This window comes from Orycteropus afer, unplaced genomic scaffold (genome assembly GCF_000298275.1).
Source record: "Orycteropus afer afer isolate SDZICR_OR568_19922 unplaced genomic scaffold, OryAfe1.0 scaffold00196, whole genome shotgun sequence".
Classification (NCBI taxonomy): domain Eukaryota; kingdom Metazoa; phylum Chordata; class Mammalia; order Tubulidentata; family Orycteropodidae; genus Orycteropus; species Orycteropus afer.
Window position 1 is genome coordinate 3,354,948 of NW_006921783.1, and position 18,796 is coordinate 3,373,743.

The 18,796-nt window shown below is 37.2% G+C and overlaps 1 protein-coding gene across 1 annotated transcript in view; it reads right to left on the reverse strand.

Annotated features, from left to right (window-relative positions):
• Nucleotides 1-18,796, reverse strand: part of BCAS3 (BCAS3 microtubule associated cell migration factor) — a 727,666-nt gene that overhangs the window by 479,353 nt on the left and 229,517 nt on the right. The window contains exon 12 of the mRNA XM_042781927.1: nucleotides 6,704-6,797. Within this exon, the coding sequence (XP_042637861.1) occupies nucleotides 6,704-6,797 (94 nt within the window). The remainder of the gene's footprint in view (nucleotides 1-6,703; nucleotides 6,798-18,796) is intronic.

Below are 18,796 nucleotides of genomic sequence, written 5' to 3' on the forward strand. Positions count from 1 at the left end.
AAGGCATTTGACTGCTAACCAGAAGGCTGGCAGTTCAAACCCACCAGCCACTCCTCAGAAGGAAGGTTGGGCAATCTACTTCTATAGTGATATTGCCTTGGAAACCCAAGGAGGGGTCGCTATAACAACAACAACAATATAAATGGTAAAAAAGTTGTGGTATATCTGTGCAATGGTGTATCTTCAGTAATCAAAACAAATTAACTATTGACACGTACAACATAGAATCTCAAAATAATTGTGTTCAGTGAAAGAAGCCACACACAGAAAGAGTACATACTGCTAAGAAATAAATATTGAGAGAAAGTATATTTTTGTTAAAATTTATTACATTGAATATTTTAGGTATATGCAGTTAATGTACATCAATTATATGAATTTTAATATGCTTCAGTATTCCAGTGAGTCAACTAAATAAATATGCTTGGCTCAGTTTTATCAAAAGAATACTCATAAATACTATTCAACGCATGGCTCTACACTTTTGTTCAAAGTTTATAAGAAATATTCACTAGAAATGTCTCTCATTTTGTCCATAAACAAACTTACACCACCCATATTGAATCTGCCCAGATCTAAGCATGGAGGTTTCTCTGGCACTTCTAACCAAATCATAAATGCTGCCATTAAAACATTCGTTTTAATTCTGGCCTCAGAGTCACAGCTAATAAACAAGAATGGGAAGGAGAAATTGAAAAACAAACTGAATGCAGCTGCTGAACTAGGAGTTTCACAACTTTCTTTAATGGCATCCCTTAATTTCTCTTCTGAATAGGTCCCATACGGGACAGGGCTGCATGCCAGTACGCCAAATGGCCAATGTTTTCTCCTGATTCATTTTGCACTGTTACCCCATCACGTACATTTTACACTGTTTTTAACATTTCCCAGGAGGTGCCCAACAGGTTTTGTTTGTTTTTGAATTACGTCATCCAGAAAAATTTCATAACACTGTCATCTAAAAATTTGCATCTCTTTAAAAAAAAAAAAAAGACTAGAACAAATGTATTTATATATTTGAGTGTAGTAGTGGCACATACAGGTAAACTGGTTTTGAGAAAGATCAGGTTTAAAAACAAAAAAAGCAAATAATAAAATGAGATTAAGACTTATTAAAATAGCCTCCTTGGGTTTATTTGTATGTTTTGTTTCATTTTGTTTGTTTCTTACAAATGAACTTCCCTAAAGCTTGTAAAAACTATTCTAACAAGCACTATTATGATTACTGGCACCACTACATAACCTGTGAAAATGCCTTTAAGTAAGCATACAGAATCATTAGCGGGTCAAAATAGTTTGAATGTCTTGATATAAATAATAATAAAGCACTACAATTGCAAAGAAAGATGAGGGAGCAGTGAGCACAAGATCTAAAAGTTATATTTTTTAAAAAAACAAGTTAAGTTACATACCTTGGTACAAAATACCAATTAAGAAAAGTTCAGAACAAGTGAAATATGCAGCCAGAGAAGAAAGAACTGGCTAGTTTCGCAACATGATGTTTTCTAATTACATCAGTAAATTTGTAGGGAATGGCTTAGGCTAAGAGTGACGGAAAATGCATCATTTGATCTCCAATGACATTTTAGAAACTCTAACATTAATAATTAAAGGAGGAAAAAAAATCACAACTACTGAGGTATCCATGCATTTTATTACCAGCAGTATAGCCTCCTGGCTAAAAAAAAAGAAAAACGCAGTCACGACAGACAGAGCTTTATATCGCAATCTGAGAAGGGTAGGATAAAAAAAGAATTTGACAAGCCAAAAAAATAATAACCTTAGGAAAGAAAATACCACCAAAAGTTGTGTTATAGAGCCGGATACTAGCTAGCAGACACGGTTAAACTCAATGCCCTTCTGTAAGAAGCTGGTTAATTACTGACTTCTTAAAAAAATAAATAAATAAACTCACTACCCTCGAGTCAATTCCGACTTATAGCAACTCCCTCTGGGTGTCCGAGGCAGTAAATCTTTACGGAAATAGATTGACCAGTCTTCCATGGAATGGCTGGTGGGTTTGAACCACCAGTCTTCTAGTTAACAGTCAAATGCCTTAGGCACTATGACCCCACCAGAGTTGCTTAACTACTGACTAGCAGTTGGTAAAAAAAAACTTCAAATCATTAAAAATTAATATTTTATAAGCACAGTCGATATTCTGAACAACAAAAATACTCAAACTTAACAGTAAATAAAATGAATTGTGGACAATTTCAAGAAATTTTTCCTACAAGTTTCTATAAAATATCATATAACCCAACTGTGTGAGTGGTAGCTGGGGTTTAAACCCTCCACTTCCTAAAAATATTTAAACAAGTACAATGTGTTTACAAAGAATGAAGTAATGAGGACAAATTGAGTCCACTGTATAGCTTCTGCTTCACAATCGATGTCAAATATGCCTCACTCATTCAATAATGTTTATTTATGTTCTAGGCATGGTATGATTATTTCCTAGCTAATCATCTTTTAGGTCTCAGCTTAAAATTGATTTCTTTTTGAAAGAATTTTCCCAATACCAGGTTAATAGTCGTCCATTAAGCACTTTGTCCTCACTGCACACTGGGCCTTTGTTTGAAGTCCCTATTTATGTACCTGCATCCACCTGGAGACTGTCTCTTACTAATGGAATCAGGACCTAGCCAGGCACTGAGAATGCAGTTACTACAGGAGGACTTCCATTCAAACACGTGAAATCACAAAAAGCTTCAATCTTTTTGGGAAGGAGCTTTAAAAATTTTTAGTTCCATGGGTCCTTTTAGCAGTATAGCCAAGCTTTGCGACATTTTTCTCAGAATCATATATTTGAATAGACAAATATTTAAAGTGAATTAAAAAAAAAGTCATACAGTAGTATATATGCATCTTCAGTAATATATTAAACACAGGTTCTACCATACCATTATTTTGAAGCATATGGCACAGCATAAATTTATATAGTTAACAGATAAGAAAATTAATTGTATTGCTCACAAAGTCAGAGTTGTAACTTACATTTCAGTGGTTTGTTATTTATATTCATAAATGAAAAAAATTTCCATTAGAGATTAGAATATAAAAATGTAATTGTTTTTCTTTGCCAGTTGACATACTCTTTGAATGCTATAAATGGACTTCCTATATAACCTGATCCCAGGTTAAGAATTCAAGTTATAGATACAAAAAGAAATATTAAACCACAAGAACTAGATGGTGTCCAGCTATCACTATCGACCACTCAGAAAGGGATCAGTGCAGGAGATCCTGGATAGAGTGGGAAAACAAGGTGGAACAAAACTCAAAATCATTAAAAAGACTAGGTTTAAATCCTGGTGAGACCCCCGAGACTATGGCCCTTGGTTACCCTTCAGGTCTGGATTTGAACTCACTCCTCAGGCTTCCAGCCAAACAAAACACAGGTGTATAGGGTGAACACTTACATCAGATAGATACACCCCTGGGAGCTCTGGTAGCATAGTGCCTAAGGCACTTGACTGCTAACCAGAAAGCTGGCGGTTCAAACCCACCAGTCACTCCTCGGAAGGAAGGTTGGGCAATCTACTTCCATAGTGATATGGCCTTGAAAACCCAAGGAGGGGTCGCTATGAGTCCGACTCGATGGCACATAACAACAACGACAAAGATACACCCGTTAGAACAATCAATGGTGGGAGAAGAGCAGGGCAGTGTTTACACAGGGAGATAGCTCAAGGGGCAGGGATGCACAGAAAGGACACAGGGAAGACGTAACTACAGGGAGGAAGGGGAAAGAGAGCTGTTACACTGTGGCATATTACAGTAAATATCATGAAACAAAATGGGTATGAGCTGCTGTATGGAAAGTGAATTTGCTCTATAAACTTTCACCTAAATCACAATAAAAATTTTTAATAAGTAATAAAGTAATATTAAAAGCTCTAAAACTCACAAAGTGATTTGAAAAAAAAATAGTCTCCACCAAGAAATTACATTTCAATGTGAGTTTGAATCAAGACTAGAATAGTTGAAGACTGTCAATTTATGTGTATTAAAATGTTATGTACATTTTTAAAAATACTTCTATTACTGATACATGTAAGTGGCAGGATCCATCTGGATATCTATATGCAAATGTTTTCTTATCTAACACCCTCACCTGGTATTCAAGCTGATTGTGGGCATCTTATTTACTAACACAAAAATTTAGAAAATAATAATCTCAAGTCTCCACGGTTTATCACTCCATATGGGATTATTTTCAATGACATTAGCAAACTTTATAGGTTGAGATATAAAATAACATATTTTTATGCAAATAACATGTGCTTTTCATGGTTGTTGGCTATCTGCTCCCTCCCCCCAGAAGGTATTTCGGTGAGTGGCACTAAGCCAAATTTTTTTTTTTACGTGCTGCTGTAAAAAAAAAAATTAGTATAGCATGTTTACAAAAATACCTCCTAGGGGAAGGGAGAGGTTGGCAAACAAATACAGAAGGCACACGTTATTTGTATAAAATACGGTAATGAACACAGTTACATAACATTGATATAAGGAAATGCTCAAACCAAAAAAACCAACTCACTCACTGCAACCCTCATTAGGTTTTCGAGGTGGTCATCTTTATGGAACTAGATGGCACCATCTTCCTTCTGCAGAGCAGCTGGTTAGCAGTCAAATGCCTTAGGCGCTGTGCCACCAGAGCTCCTTTAAGGAAATGTTATACTCTATGAAATACCTCAAAGTAAGTAAGTTCCAGCTGAGGTGTAATTGACAATGATCAAAACATCAAATGAAAAAGAAGAAAGAAAAATAAGTGTTAGACTGATCTATCGTTCTTATTATAATAGCAAGGGATATGTCACATAGCATAGTACCATGAACAGGCAATAAGTAAACGTTGTATAAATTCAATAAGCTCTCCGATACTATGTTTGAGACACTATGCCACACATTAGAGATACAAAGATGAATGACACCCAATCCCTACCTGGGAGGAACTCAGAGGCTAGCTGGAGAAAATGATTCCTAAACAAATGATTACCACAAGCAAAATTACATCATAGAGTTATAAACTGATTGCTCTGGGAACACAAAAATAGGTAAGAATATTGCTATGTCTAATCTTATAATAAAAGCACACATCGGGGAGGTCAAGTGGAAACCAAATAGCAAATGTAGATCAAAAGTATGAAACCATTTTTGATGGAAAATTAATTGCTTACAAAGACAGAGATGACCATAACATCCCTTAAGTTATATAATATGTTCTCATTATAATGCAAAGTCATAGACAGGGAAAATATAGCTTCCAATGTCAGAAGCACTTTTACCAGGGTAATATGAAATATACACTATTACAAAGGAGTTCTGACATAACAGATGGAATATCAAAATGAGTCATACCAGTTACTCCAAGCAGAGTGCTCTAAGTGACATAACTTCCAGACTGTTTCTTCAAATTAAACTTAATTCCCACAATCTTCAGAGCATTTCAATAAATCTTTGTCTTCATTAATAAAATCAATCGAATCACTATACCAATCACCACAAAAAATCTTCCTTTCTTTATCAAAAATGACTAATTAAGATATTAGAAGGATTATTCAAAATGATCTGTATTATCCTCTTACCATCATTCTTTTATTTGAAAAGAAGAAAAATAAAACAAGTCTTTCCCATCAATTTTAAGTGATAGACCATTTCTGAAGAATAAGATAAAAACGGCAGGCTCCTCAGATGCACCAACAAAACAGATTACATCTGAAAAGATCTAAGTTCATAAAGACTCTATTATCCTTGAAAGCAAAAGATTTTATTTTTTATTTAGAAACAAAAAGTATTTTTTAAAATAACTCATTTTCTACCACCATTGTACCAACTGCTTATTTTATATACTGGAAAACTATGCTTCATTCCTAGTTAATGAGATAAAACTTTTTTTTACACAAGTATATATAAAAATAGGAGCTCTGGTGGCATAGTGCCTAAGGCACTTGACTGCTAACCAGAAGGCTGGTGGTTCAATACCACCAGCCACTCATCAGAAGGAAGGTGGGGCAATCTACTTCCGTAGTGATACCGCCTTGGAAACCCAAGGAGGGGTCGGTATGAGTTGGGTCCCACTCAACAGCACATAACAACAATAACAACATACATAAAAATGTAACAGCTAATAAATGCAGAAGAAATGATAGACAATCCACCACTGGCCACTTTTATAACAAAAGAGTAAAAAGTTGTTTCAGAAATGAAGTTACTTGCTAATCTTCATAGAAAAACCTCTCTCTAGCATGTGGACATTTGATGTTCACAACATTATCCATGTGATACAGTGTCACAAACAAGGAGGTAATCTTATATAATGTGCTGCTGGGATCTATTTAAATGTCTAGACCTAAATTCCAGTTAAAGGAAATCCAAGGGATAGAAGAATAAAGAAAAATTATATAATGAAAAAAAGCTGACAAATCCAGAATTTGGACAAAACAACTGGTCTCAGTATTTCCCCAAAAAATACAGTAGAAGCTGTATAGTAGACCAAAAGATCCAACGGGGCATAACAAAATGTAAGGCATGAATTCTAATTAGAATACGGTTGGAATCAGTCACAGAACACATTGTGGGGACAACTGGGAAATTGTAAATATTGACTGTGTATGATATGATAAAATGCTGTTAAGTTTCTAATAAATAATATAATTAGTCATGAAAACCTATGATATAAATGAAGAAAAGAACTTACCACTTGTATTAAAAGCCATACAGCATACTGGCTTTTCATGAGCAGGGAAGTGGGCCACAATACCATCACTATCAGAATCCTCGCTCACAAGCACCTTCATAAAACATGAAGACAAATGGAAGTTAAGTATTTTCTGACCAATGATTGGGCTTGAAGATTACACACAACTATGTCACAAGATCATTGACCAAATAACAAACTTCCACATTACTGGAAGATTGTTCTTATCAGTACAAAGGGAGAGTATCATTTTAGGGATGAAGAAAAGAGGTAATAGCATGCTCCCGGAATGCTCCAAAAACAGTGGATTGACATGACTGTAGATGGCACAATTAGTTTTTGAAATATAGTATCAGGACAATGAAAATCATTAAATGAGGTATTTTCAATTATTTGTAAACTGTAATCACACAGGGCTCCATTGAAGGGTAGGAACATACAGTTGTTACAGACCCTGCTGGAAAACAATTGTTTTTTAATTCCATTATTAGAATTAGAAGAACACCAGAACAAGGAAAAATAATATAGTTAATAAAATAATAATAACAAATTGTTAAACATACACCCCCCAAAAAAAGGCCCCATAAAGCCCTACTTTAAAAAGTACAAAGGTATGGTTTTTAGAATCATTCATTCCTTTTTATTGCTAAGACATATTCCACTGTATGGAGATATGGCTTTGCTGATTCATCCACCAGCTCTTGGACACTTGGATTGTGTTTTTGATATTAAGCATAATGCTGCTGCGAACATTTGGATACACATCTCTAGGCTGGCATATATTTTCATTTCTCTTGCGGACATATTTAGAAGTGAAATTGTTCAGTAATATGGTCAGTGTATACTTAACTCGGACACCACATGGTTTAAAATCAAGAAGGGAGTGCGTCAGGGTTGTATCCTTTCTCCACACTTATTCAATCTACATGCTGAGCAAATAATCCGAGAAGATGGACTATATGAAGAAAAACATGTTATCAGGATTGGAGGAAGAATCATTAACAACCTGAGATACACAGACGATACAACTTTGCTTGCTGAAAGTGAGGATGACTTAAGGCACCTACTGATGAAGGTTGAAGAATACAGTCTGCAGTATGGATTACGTCTCAATATAAAGAAAACAAAAATCCTCACAACTGGACCAATGAGCAGCATCACAATAAATGGAGAGAAGATTGAGGTTGTCAAAGAATTCACGTTGCTTGGTTCTACAATCAATGCCAACGGAAGCAGCAGTCAAGACATTACACGACGTGTAGCACTGGGAAAGTCAACTGCGAAGGAACTGTTTGAAGTGCTGAGGAGCAAGGATATCTCCTTGAGGACTAAGGTGCGCCTGACACAAGCCATGATATTTCCAATCACCTCGTATGCCTGTGAGAGCTGGACAATGAATAAGGAAGATGGAAGAAGAGTTGATGCTTTTGAGTTGTGGTGCTGGCGAAGAATGCTGAAAGTACCATGGACTGCTAAAAGAACTAACAGATCTGTCCTGGAGGAAGTACAGCCAGAATGTTCCTTGGAAGCGAGAATGGCCAGACTTCGTCTCACCGATTTTGGTCATGTTATAAGAAGGGACCATTCCCTGGAGAAGGATGTCATGCTTGGTAGGGTGGAGGGTGGACGAAAGAGGGGGAGGCCTTCAACGAGATGGATTGACAAGGTGGCTGTGATGATGGGCTCAAGTATAGCAGGGATTGTGGGGCTGGCGCGGGATCAGGCAGTGTTTCGTTCTGCTGTGCATGGGGTCGCTATGAGTTGGAAATGACTCGACGGCACTTAACAACAACAACATACTTAACTCTAAGAAACCACTGAACGGTCACAGTAGCTTTGTCATTTCATATTCCCTCCAGTAATGTATGACAGTTTTGAGGTCCGCACATCCTTTACAACACTTTGTATTAGAAGTTTTTTAAAATTATAGATGTTTTTTATTGAATGGGCACCAGTATCTTCTTGCAGTTTTAGTTTTCATTTCCAGCATGACTAACAGCGATAAGCAACTTTTCATATGCTTACTAGTTATACACTTAGCTTCTTTGGAGAAATGGCTATTAAAATGATTTCCCCGTTTATAACTGAGTTATTCATCTTCTTGTAAGCATTCTTTATAAATGCTGGATACAAGAACTTTATTTGATAAAAATAAACAAATATTTTCTCCCAATCTATGGATTTGAATTCTATTTTTTAAGTTATGTCTTAAGGGAAATGTTAAGTTCAAATGAAATCCAATGTATTCTCTTTCTCTGTTATGGGTCATACTTTCAGTGTTGTATAACCTAACCAAAGTTCAGATAGCTTTTCTCCTGTTTCCATCTATAGGCATTAACATTTTTAAATAATTAAAAAATAAGACCATAATTCCATTACTACATCTAAAAGAAAATAACAGTAATTCTTTAAAATCCTCAAATACCCAATATTGGTATGTATGTATGAAGTTTTTCAATAATGGAAATTTTAAATATATAACATTTTGACAATCATGATTCACCATCCCCTCATATACTTTTACTGGAAGATTTTAAAGTAAATCCAAGGAATTGTGCTATTTCACCTACACATACTAAACAACACGAGCAAAAATACTAGCAAAACCTTAGGCGAAGAAGCAAATGGAAATTACAAAACTGAATACCACAGTAACTGAAAAGACTAAACGGATATATTTAACACAGATTAGACAAAACTAAAGAAAGATTTGAAAAACTAGATACAGAACAAAACAAAACATCCAGAGACAGAAACATGATGGGACAAAGGGTTAAAAAAAGATAAAAGCTTACGACCCAAAAAAGGAGACTGAGAAGGGCAAATACACATAATTGGTCTTCCAAACAAGAAAGACGCAAAAGCGTTTCAAAACTAATTAAAGGTATCAAGTCAACATGTCCAAGAAGCTCCAAAACGCCAGCAAGAATATCCTATTTATGCTTCTCTTGGTAAAATTGCAAAGGAAAAGCAGATGGAGACAAAAACATCTTTGAATAGGTAACAATTAGAATGAGAGGTGAAATCACAAAAGAAAACACTAAAGAAAGCCAATGAAATGATACAGTTGCAGTGATTTTAAAAAATCACGTCAACTCTCCACACCAGGCAAAAACATCTTCGATAATGCTGACAGCAGACAAACGAGGACTGAGAGAATTCATCAATAGTCTATCTAAGTACATCGACAGAAAAGGAAATAAAAGAAATGGTATTCTTGGCAGAAGAAAAATATTCCCAAATGGGAGCCTGATTAAGGAAAGAAAAAAAAAGTAACTATCAGAAAAAAAGCTAAACGAATATCAATAATATTTAATAAAGCAGTTTAAAGATACATAGAAAAAATAAAATGTAAGAGACTACAATATTATTTAAAAGTAGATGGGAATAAATGGGGTTAAAATGTTTTGGGGCCTTACATAATCCGAGAAAAGCTTTATTCGCAATAGCAAAATGCTAGAAAAAATAATGCATTAGCCTCTGTTACATTGAGGATGAAGCTATCAGTTCTAGAGCTGCAATGTCCAACAGAAATTTTTGCAATGATAGAAACATTCTACAAATGTGCTATACAATACAACAGCCACTAGTGGTGTGGTAACTGAGCATCTGAGACACAGCCAGTGTAACGGGGGAACTAAACTTTTATATTTATTGCACTTTAATTTTAATTAATTAATAACCAGATGTGGCTAGCAGCTCCTAAACTGAACACTGCAGATCAAGAGGAACCACTAGTTGAATGGTAAAAGACTACGTAACTTGCAAGTTTACAGAAAGGGAAACTTAAACAATCAAAAATACACTGTCAATCTAAAAATCAAAAAACAAACTCATTGCCATCGAGTTGATTCCGACTCATAGGGACCTCTCCAGGGTTTCCAAGGCTGTCAATCTTTATGGAAGCAGATTCCCTAATCTTTCTTCCACAGAGGGTGGTGGGCTGACCTTTGGGTTAACAGCCAAATGCCTTAACCACTACACCACCAGAGTCCTTATCAGTCTAACAGAGGGCCAAAAAAGGAAATCTTTTAAGCAGCTTCCAAAACAGCTCTTTGTCATGGAGTCAATTCTGCCTATAGTTACCCTATAGGATAGAGCAGAACTATCGCACAGGGTTTTAAAGACTGTAACCTTCGTGTAGAAAACACTGCCAGAAAATGCTTCATATTAAGATGATGGCAATGGCTGCACAACATGTGAACATAATGAACAGCACAGACTTGAACATGTTAAAACGGCTGAAACGTTAAAAAAAAAAAAAAAATGCATTCTTTTACTTTTCCCATCTCTTCTCCTTTTTCTGGTTGCATTAGACTTTAAAAAGTTTTACTAGTACCATTGCCAAGAGTTGATTCTCACTCATGGCAACTCCCTGTGTGTCACAGTAGAACTGCACTCCATAGAGTTTTTAATGGCTGGGACTTTTCAGAAGCAGAACCCCAGGCCTTACAAGAGGTGCCTCTGGGTGGAGTCAGGTTGCCAACATTTTGGTTAGTAGCTGAGCGCTTAACTATTTGCACTACCCAGGGACTCCCTTCAAAAATTTTAGATGAGGCCAAAATAAAAAAGAAGGGAAATGCCATACATACATACCAATGTTAACCTCCTTACAGGAGCAGTTTCCAGGACAGTGAGGTAAGCCAACAATGCTATTCAGACTAGGTCTTAGCTTTAAGAGATATTTTGGCATTTTCTTCTTAAACAGCTTTGAGACACACTTCACACACTGTACAATTTATCCATTCAAACTACAAAAGTGTTTCATATATTGGTGTTGTACATTGAATTTTGTCCCCAAAAATACATGTCTACTTGGCTAGGCTGCAATTCTCAGTCACTTGGCAGTCATATGATGATGCAGTTTGGCAGTTATGTAATGACATAATCATTCCCAAGATGTGATCTGATGTAATTACCCTCTATTTGTGATGTGCTGGAAATCCTGAACTCTATGTGTTTTTAAGGTAAGATTGGATTATATTAATGAGGATGAGGTTATTTTTATGCTAATGAGACAGGATCGGGGTGGGATTCAACACCATTACTCAGGAAACAAGAACCTTCCACCAGAGCCAACAAACACTGAAAGCCTTCCCCTCCATAGAGCAGGGGCCCTGAATTTGGACTTCTAGCCTCCTCAACAGTGACAGAATAAATTTGTTTGTTAAAGCCATCTACTTGTAGTATTTCTGTTATAGCTGTACTAGATAACTAAGTCAACTGATATATTCACAAAAGTAGGTAACCAACACCAAAACCAAATTTAGAACATTTTCATAACGTCAAAGAGAAAAGCTGTACTCATTACCAATCACTTCCAATTTCCCCTAAAACCTCCCAGACCTATGCAACCACTAATCCATTTTCTCTATATAGATTTGTCTAATCTAGACATTTTATACAGGGCAGTGTTTCATTCTGCTGTACATAAGATAGCTATGAGTCGGAGATGACTGGGCGACACCTAACACCACCAGCAGCACCAAAAACAAAAACAAAACTCACTGCCAGGGAGTCGGTTCTGACTACAGCGACCCCTCCCTGGGTTTCCAAAGCAGTATCTCTGTGGAAGTAGATCACCCAGTCTTCCTTCTGAGGAAACCCAAGGAGGGGTCACCGACTCCACGGCAGTGAGTTTGGTTTTCATTTCTGGTGTTGATATTGTTGTTAGGTGTCACTGAGTCATCTCCAACTCACAGCAACCTTATATGTGCAGCAGAACGAAACATGCTTGGTCCTGCGCCAGCCTCATGATCCCTGCTATACTTGAGCCCATTAATGCAGGCCCTGTGTCAATCCACCTTGTTGACAGCCTTCCCCTTTTTCATTTACCCTCTACTTTAACAAGCATGATATCCTCCAGAGAATGGTCCCTTCTGACAACATGACCAAAGTAGATGAGATGAAGTCTGGCCATTCTTACTTCCAAGGAGCGTTCCAGCAGCACCTCTTCCAGGACAGATTTGTTAGTTCTTTGAGCAGTCCATAGTACTTTCAGTATTCTTCACCAACACCACAACTCAAAAGCATCAACTCTCCTTTGATCTTCCTTGCTCACTGTCCAGCTCTCACATGCATATAAGGCTACTGAAAGTACCATGGCTTGGGTTAGGTACACCTTAGTGTTCAAGGAGACATCCTTGCTCTTCAGCACTTGAAAGAGGTCTTTTGCAGCAGATTTGCCCAATGCCATACATTGTCTGATGTCTTGATTGCTGCTTCCATCGGTGCTGACTGTGGAACAAAGTAATATGAAGTCTTTGACAACTATAATCTTTTCTCTATTTATTGTGATGCTGCTTATTGGTCCAGTTCTGAGGATTTTTGTTTTCTTTACATTGAGGTGTAATTCATACTGCAGACTGTAGTTTTCAATCTTCATCAGTAAATGCTTCAAGTCATCCTCACTTTCAGCAAGCAAAGTTGTGTTGTCTGTGTATCACAAGTTGTTAATGAGTCTCTCTCTAAACCTGATGCCACATTCTTCTTCATATAGTCCAGCTTCTAGGATTATTTGCTCACCATACAGATTGAGTAAGTATGGTGAAAGGATACAATCCTGACGCACTCCCTTCCTGATTTTAAACCATGCAGCATCCCCTCGTTCTGTTCAAAAGACAGCCTCCTGGCCAATGTACAGGTTCCTCATAAACATAATTGTTCTAGAATTCCCATTCTTTTCAATATTATCCATAATTTGTTATGATGCACATAATCGAATGCTTTTGCATAGTCAATAGAATACAAGTAAACATCTTTCTGGTATTCTTTGCTCTGAGCCAAGATCCATCTGACATCAGCAAAGATATCCCTCATTCCACATCCTCATCTGAATCCAGCTTGCATTTCTGGAAGTTCTCTGTCAGTATACTGCAGCAACCGTCTTTGAATTATCTTCAATAAGATTTTACTTGCGTGTGATGTCTCCACTGCGGCATCCATTTATTGAAACATCTCAACAGGTTCCTGGAGCCTCGTTTTTCACCAATTCCCTCAGTGCAGCTTCAACTTCTTCCTTCAATACCTTGGTTCTTGATCATATGCCACCTCCTGAAATGGATGAACATCGATCAATTCTTTTTTGTACAGTGACCCTGTGTATTCTTTCCATCTTCTTTTGATGTTTCCTGCATCATCCAATATATTGCCCATAGCAGCATTGCTCACAGCTTGGATTTTTTTCTTTAGTTCTTTCAGCTTGAGAAATGCCAAGAGTGTTCTTCCCTTTTGATATTCTAACTCCAGGCCTTTGCACATTTCATTATAATAACTGACTTTATCTTCGCAAGCTGCTCTTTGAAATCTGTTCATCTCTTTTATCTTGTCATTTCTTCCATTTACTTTAGCTACTCTCTATTCAAGGGCAAGTTTCAGAGCCTTTTCTGACATCCATTTTGATCTTTTATTCCTTTACCGTCTTTTTAATGATCTTTTGTTTTCTTCATGATGTTCTTGATGTCATCACACAGTTTCTCTGGTTTTTGGTCACTGGTGTTCAATGCATCAAATTCTTTAGATGGTCTCCAAATTCAGGAGGGATATAATCAAGGTCCTATTTTAGCTCTATGGACTTCTTTTCATTGTCTTCAGCTTAAACTGAACTTGCATATGAGCAGTTCATGATCTGTTCCACAGTCAGATCCTGGCCTTCTTTTCACTGAAGATACTGATTGAGCTTTTCCACCTCCTCTTGCCACAGATGTAGTCAATCTGATTCCTGTGTACCCACCTGGCGAAATCCATGTGTAGCTACTGTTTATTTGTTGAAAAAAAATATTTGCAATGAATAAGTCATTGGTCTTACAAAATTCTATCATACAATCTCCAGCGTTATTTCTATCACCAAGGCCATATTTTTCAACTGCTAGTGATTCTTCATTGTTTCCAACTTTTGCATTCCAATCACCAGTGATAATCAACACACTTTGATTGCATGTTCAGTCAATTTCGGACTGCAGAAGTTGGTAAAAATCTTCAATTTCGTCGTCTTTGCCTTTGGCAGTGGTGCATAAATTTGAATAACAGTAGTATTAACTGGTCTTTACTATACAAACCAAAACTCACTGCCGCCGAGTCAAACCTGACTCATAGCGACCCCTCCTTGGGTTTCTCAGGTGGAATCACTACGGAAGTAGATTGCCCAGCCTTCCTTCCAAGGAGTGGCTGGTGGATTTGAACCACCAGCCTTCTGGTTAGCAGTCAAATGCTTTAGGCATTATGCTACCAGAGCTCCTGGTCTTTAATATAGGTGTATGGATATTATCCTATCACTGACAGCATTGTACTTCAGGGTAGATCTTGATACATTCTTTGTGATGATGAATGCCATGCCATCCCTCTTCAATCTGTCATTCCTAGCATAGATCATATGATTGTCTGATTCAAAACAGCTCACTAATGCCTAGGATATCAAACGTTATGTGTTCCATTTCATTTCTGATGATTTCCAATTTTCCCAGATTCACACTTCGTACATTCCATGTTCTGATAATTAGTGGATGTTTGCAGCTATTTCTTCTTATCTTGAGTCATGCCACATCAGCAAATGGAGATCCTGAAAGGTTTACTTTATCCACACCATTATGGTCAGCTCTACTCCAAGGAGGCAGCTCTTCCCTAGTCATATTTTGAGTGCCTTCCGACCTGAGGGGCTCATTTTCCAGCAATGTATCAGACAATGTTTCAGCACTATTCATAAAGTTTTCCAGTAATATATCAGACAGTGTTTCACTACTATTCATAAGGTTTTCACCAGACAATTCTTTGAGATGTGGATGGCTTCTTCCTTCTTCCAAGTCTGTCTTAGCAATCACCACAGTAAGACAAACTGACAGGCAAGTTTGTCTCTCTTAGCTTTTCCAAACCGCTCCACTCATTCTCGTCTCCCTCAGCCACTCCAAACCCACCACATTGGCTCGCTTCCTTCCCGGTCCCCCTCAGTCCACTCCAAATCCACAGCCTTGCCTCACTTCCTTTCTAGCCCATCTTAGCCTGCTCTGAACCCGTCCCACCACCTCAGTTCCTTCCCAGACCATCTAAGCTTGCTCCAAACCCACTGTGCCACCTCGCTTCCATAAATGGTACCATACAATATGTGTGGTCTTCCGTGACTGGCTTTATTTTACATAACATTCTCATGGTCTATCCATGTTGTAACATGAATTAGTACTGTATTTACAGCAAAATAATATTCATTGCAAGAATCTACCCCATTATGTTTACTCACTCATCAGTTGATGGACACTTGGGTTGTTTCCAGCTTCTGGCTATTAACTTTTTATATGGATGCATGTTTTCATTTTTCCTGGTAATTTCTAGGTCAAGTAGTAACTCTATCCTTAATTATTTGAAGAACTACCAGACTGTTTTCCAAAGATGCTATACCACTTTACACATTCCCACCACTAGCAATGTATGAGGGTTCCAATATCTGCCATCTTAGACAACAGTTGTTATTGTCCACCATATTTTATTATATTCACCCTAGTGAGTTTGAAGTGGTATCTCACTGTGGTTTGGATTTGTACTTCCCTAATTACTAAGATGTTCTGCATCTTTTAATAAGTTTATTGGTCATTTATATAACTTCTTCAGAGAAATGCTCATTAGGTTATTTGTCTTTTTATTACTGAGGTGGAAGAGTTCTTCACACCACTTATCTGTCAGTTGGTCATACTGTGGTGGCTTGCTGGAAGTTACACCACATATATACATAGGTTTTAGCAGTGATCCAGACTAAGACAGACTAGGAAGAAAGGCCTGATAATCTATTTCCAAAATTACTCAATAAAAACCCTATGGATCATTATAGAAAACTTCTCATATATGCCTGGAAGAGGAGCACCTTAGGTTAGAAGGCACTCAAAATACACAGTGGCTTCAACAATGCACTTAAGTGTACCAAAGATTGTGAAGATGGGATAGGACGAGGCCATATTTCCTTCCATTGTAAATGGGGTCACCATGAGTCAGAGCTGACTTGACATCAACTAACGGTAACAAGATTTCTTTACATATTCTAGATATAGTTCCTCATCAGATATATGATTTACAATTACTTTCTCATTCTGTGAGTTGTCTTTTCGTTTTGTTGATAGCACAAAAGATTTTAATTTCTGAAGTTCAATTTACATTCACAGCTTTTAAATATAAAAATATAAAATATTTTTTTACCTACGCTGAACTCCAAATCAGATGATGTATATAATTTTTGCTTCAACCATTAAATACAATAAACTGAAGAGAGGGAGAATAATCTATTATATACAATCCCTTTCTATTGTCTCAAGAAGGGAGTGCACCAGGGTTGTATCCTTTCCCCACACTTATTCAATCTATATGCTGAGCAAATAATCAGAGAAGCTGGACTATATGAAGAAAAACATGGCATCAGGATTGCAGAAAGAATCATTAACAACCTGAGATACGCAGATGATACAACTTTGCTTGCTGAAAGTAAGGATGACTTGAAATACTTACTGATGAAGGTTGAAGAATACAGTCTGCTGTATGGATTACGTCTCAATATAAAGAAAACAAAAATCCTCACAACTGGACCAATGAGCAGCATCACAATAAATGGAGAGAAGATTGAGGTTGTCAAAGAATTCGTGTTGCTTGGTTCTACAACTGATGCAAATGGAAGCAGCAGTCAGGATATTACACGACGTGTAGCATTGGGAAGGTCAACCGTGAAGGAACTGTTTCAAGTGCTGAGGAGCAAGGATGTTTCCTTGAGGACTAAGGTGCGCCTGACACAAGCCATGATATTTCCAATCTCCTCATATCCATGTGAGAGCTGAACAATGAAATAAGGAAGACTGAAGAAGAGTTGATGCTTTTGAATTGTGGTGCCAGCGAAGAATGCTGAAAGTACCATGGACTGCTAAAAGAACTAACAGATCTGTCCTGGAGGAAGTGCACCCGAAATGCTCCTTGGAAGGGAGAATGGCCACACTTCGTCTCCCCTACTTCGGTCATGTTGTCAGAAGGGACCATTCCCTGGAGAAGGATGTCATGCTTGTTAGGGTGGAGGGTTGAGGAAAGAGAGGAAGGCCTTCAACAAGATGGATTGACACTGTGGCTGCGATGATGGGCTCAAGTTAGCAGGGATTATGGAGCTGGCACAGGACCAGGCAGTGTTTCATTCTGCTGTGCATGGGGTCGCTATGAGTCAGAAACAACTCGACAGCGCCTAACAACAACAACAACATTGTCTTTCTTTCCTTTCTCCAGTTCTAAGCCTCCTTCTGCTATCATTTTCTTGGAGAACTTCCATTAGGCATTCTTTAAGAATAAATCTGCTAGTGATAAATTCACTAAATTTTCCATTTTCTAAGAATGTGTTTGCTTCCACATGATTTCTAAAAAATATTTTCACTAGATATAAAAGTTGATGCTGAGAGTTCTTTCATTTTAGTAGGTTTTTTTAAAAAAATAATAATCTTATGTTTCTTTGATATTACACTTCAACTTGGAAGATGTCACCATGAGAGGAAAACTGCAGGAAGCTGGGTTAAGGGCATGTGGATTTATTTGCAACTTACTGTAAGTCTATAATTATCTCAATATTAAAGTTTAAAAAAAAAGTGTATCTTCTGCCCATTTTTCAATTTGATTGTTAATTCCTTTGGTGTTGAGGCATTGGAGTTTTCCATCAATCTTAGAGATAAGTCCCTTGCCAGATATGTCATTATCAGCAAATATGAATTTGTTGCTGTCATTTTTGTCAAGTGTTTTTTCATTGTGTCGATTTCTTTGTTCCATATGATTTTCTATGCTGAGCTTGTTTTCTTTATGAATCATGTTATCACTTCCTTCATTGCTATTGTTTTAGTATTTGCTGAATATTTATGCTGGTCCTCTTTTTTATTTTGATGTGAAGGTTTATCATTTTTCTTTGAGATTACCCTGTGATTTATAGTTTTCTTCCCAAGTGTAGAACAGTCCGTTCTATCTTGTAGTTGTCTTGACTTCCCTACCATCTAGAAGTTCTGTAATGACACAAATTATTTTCCCTCTTTTTGGTTTGTAGTTGTCCTCATTTGTTGGTTGGTGTCTCCGGTTCCCTGTTTACAATCTTGTAGGCTT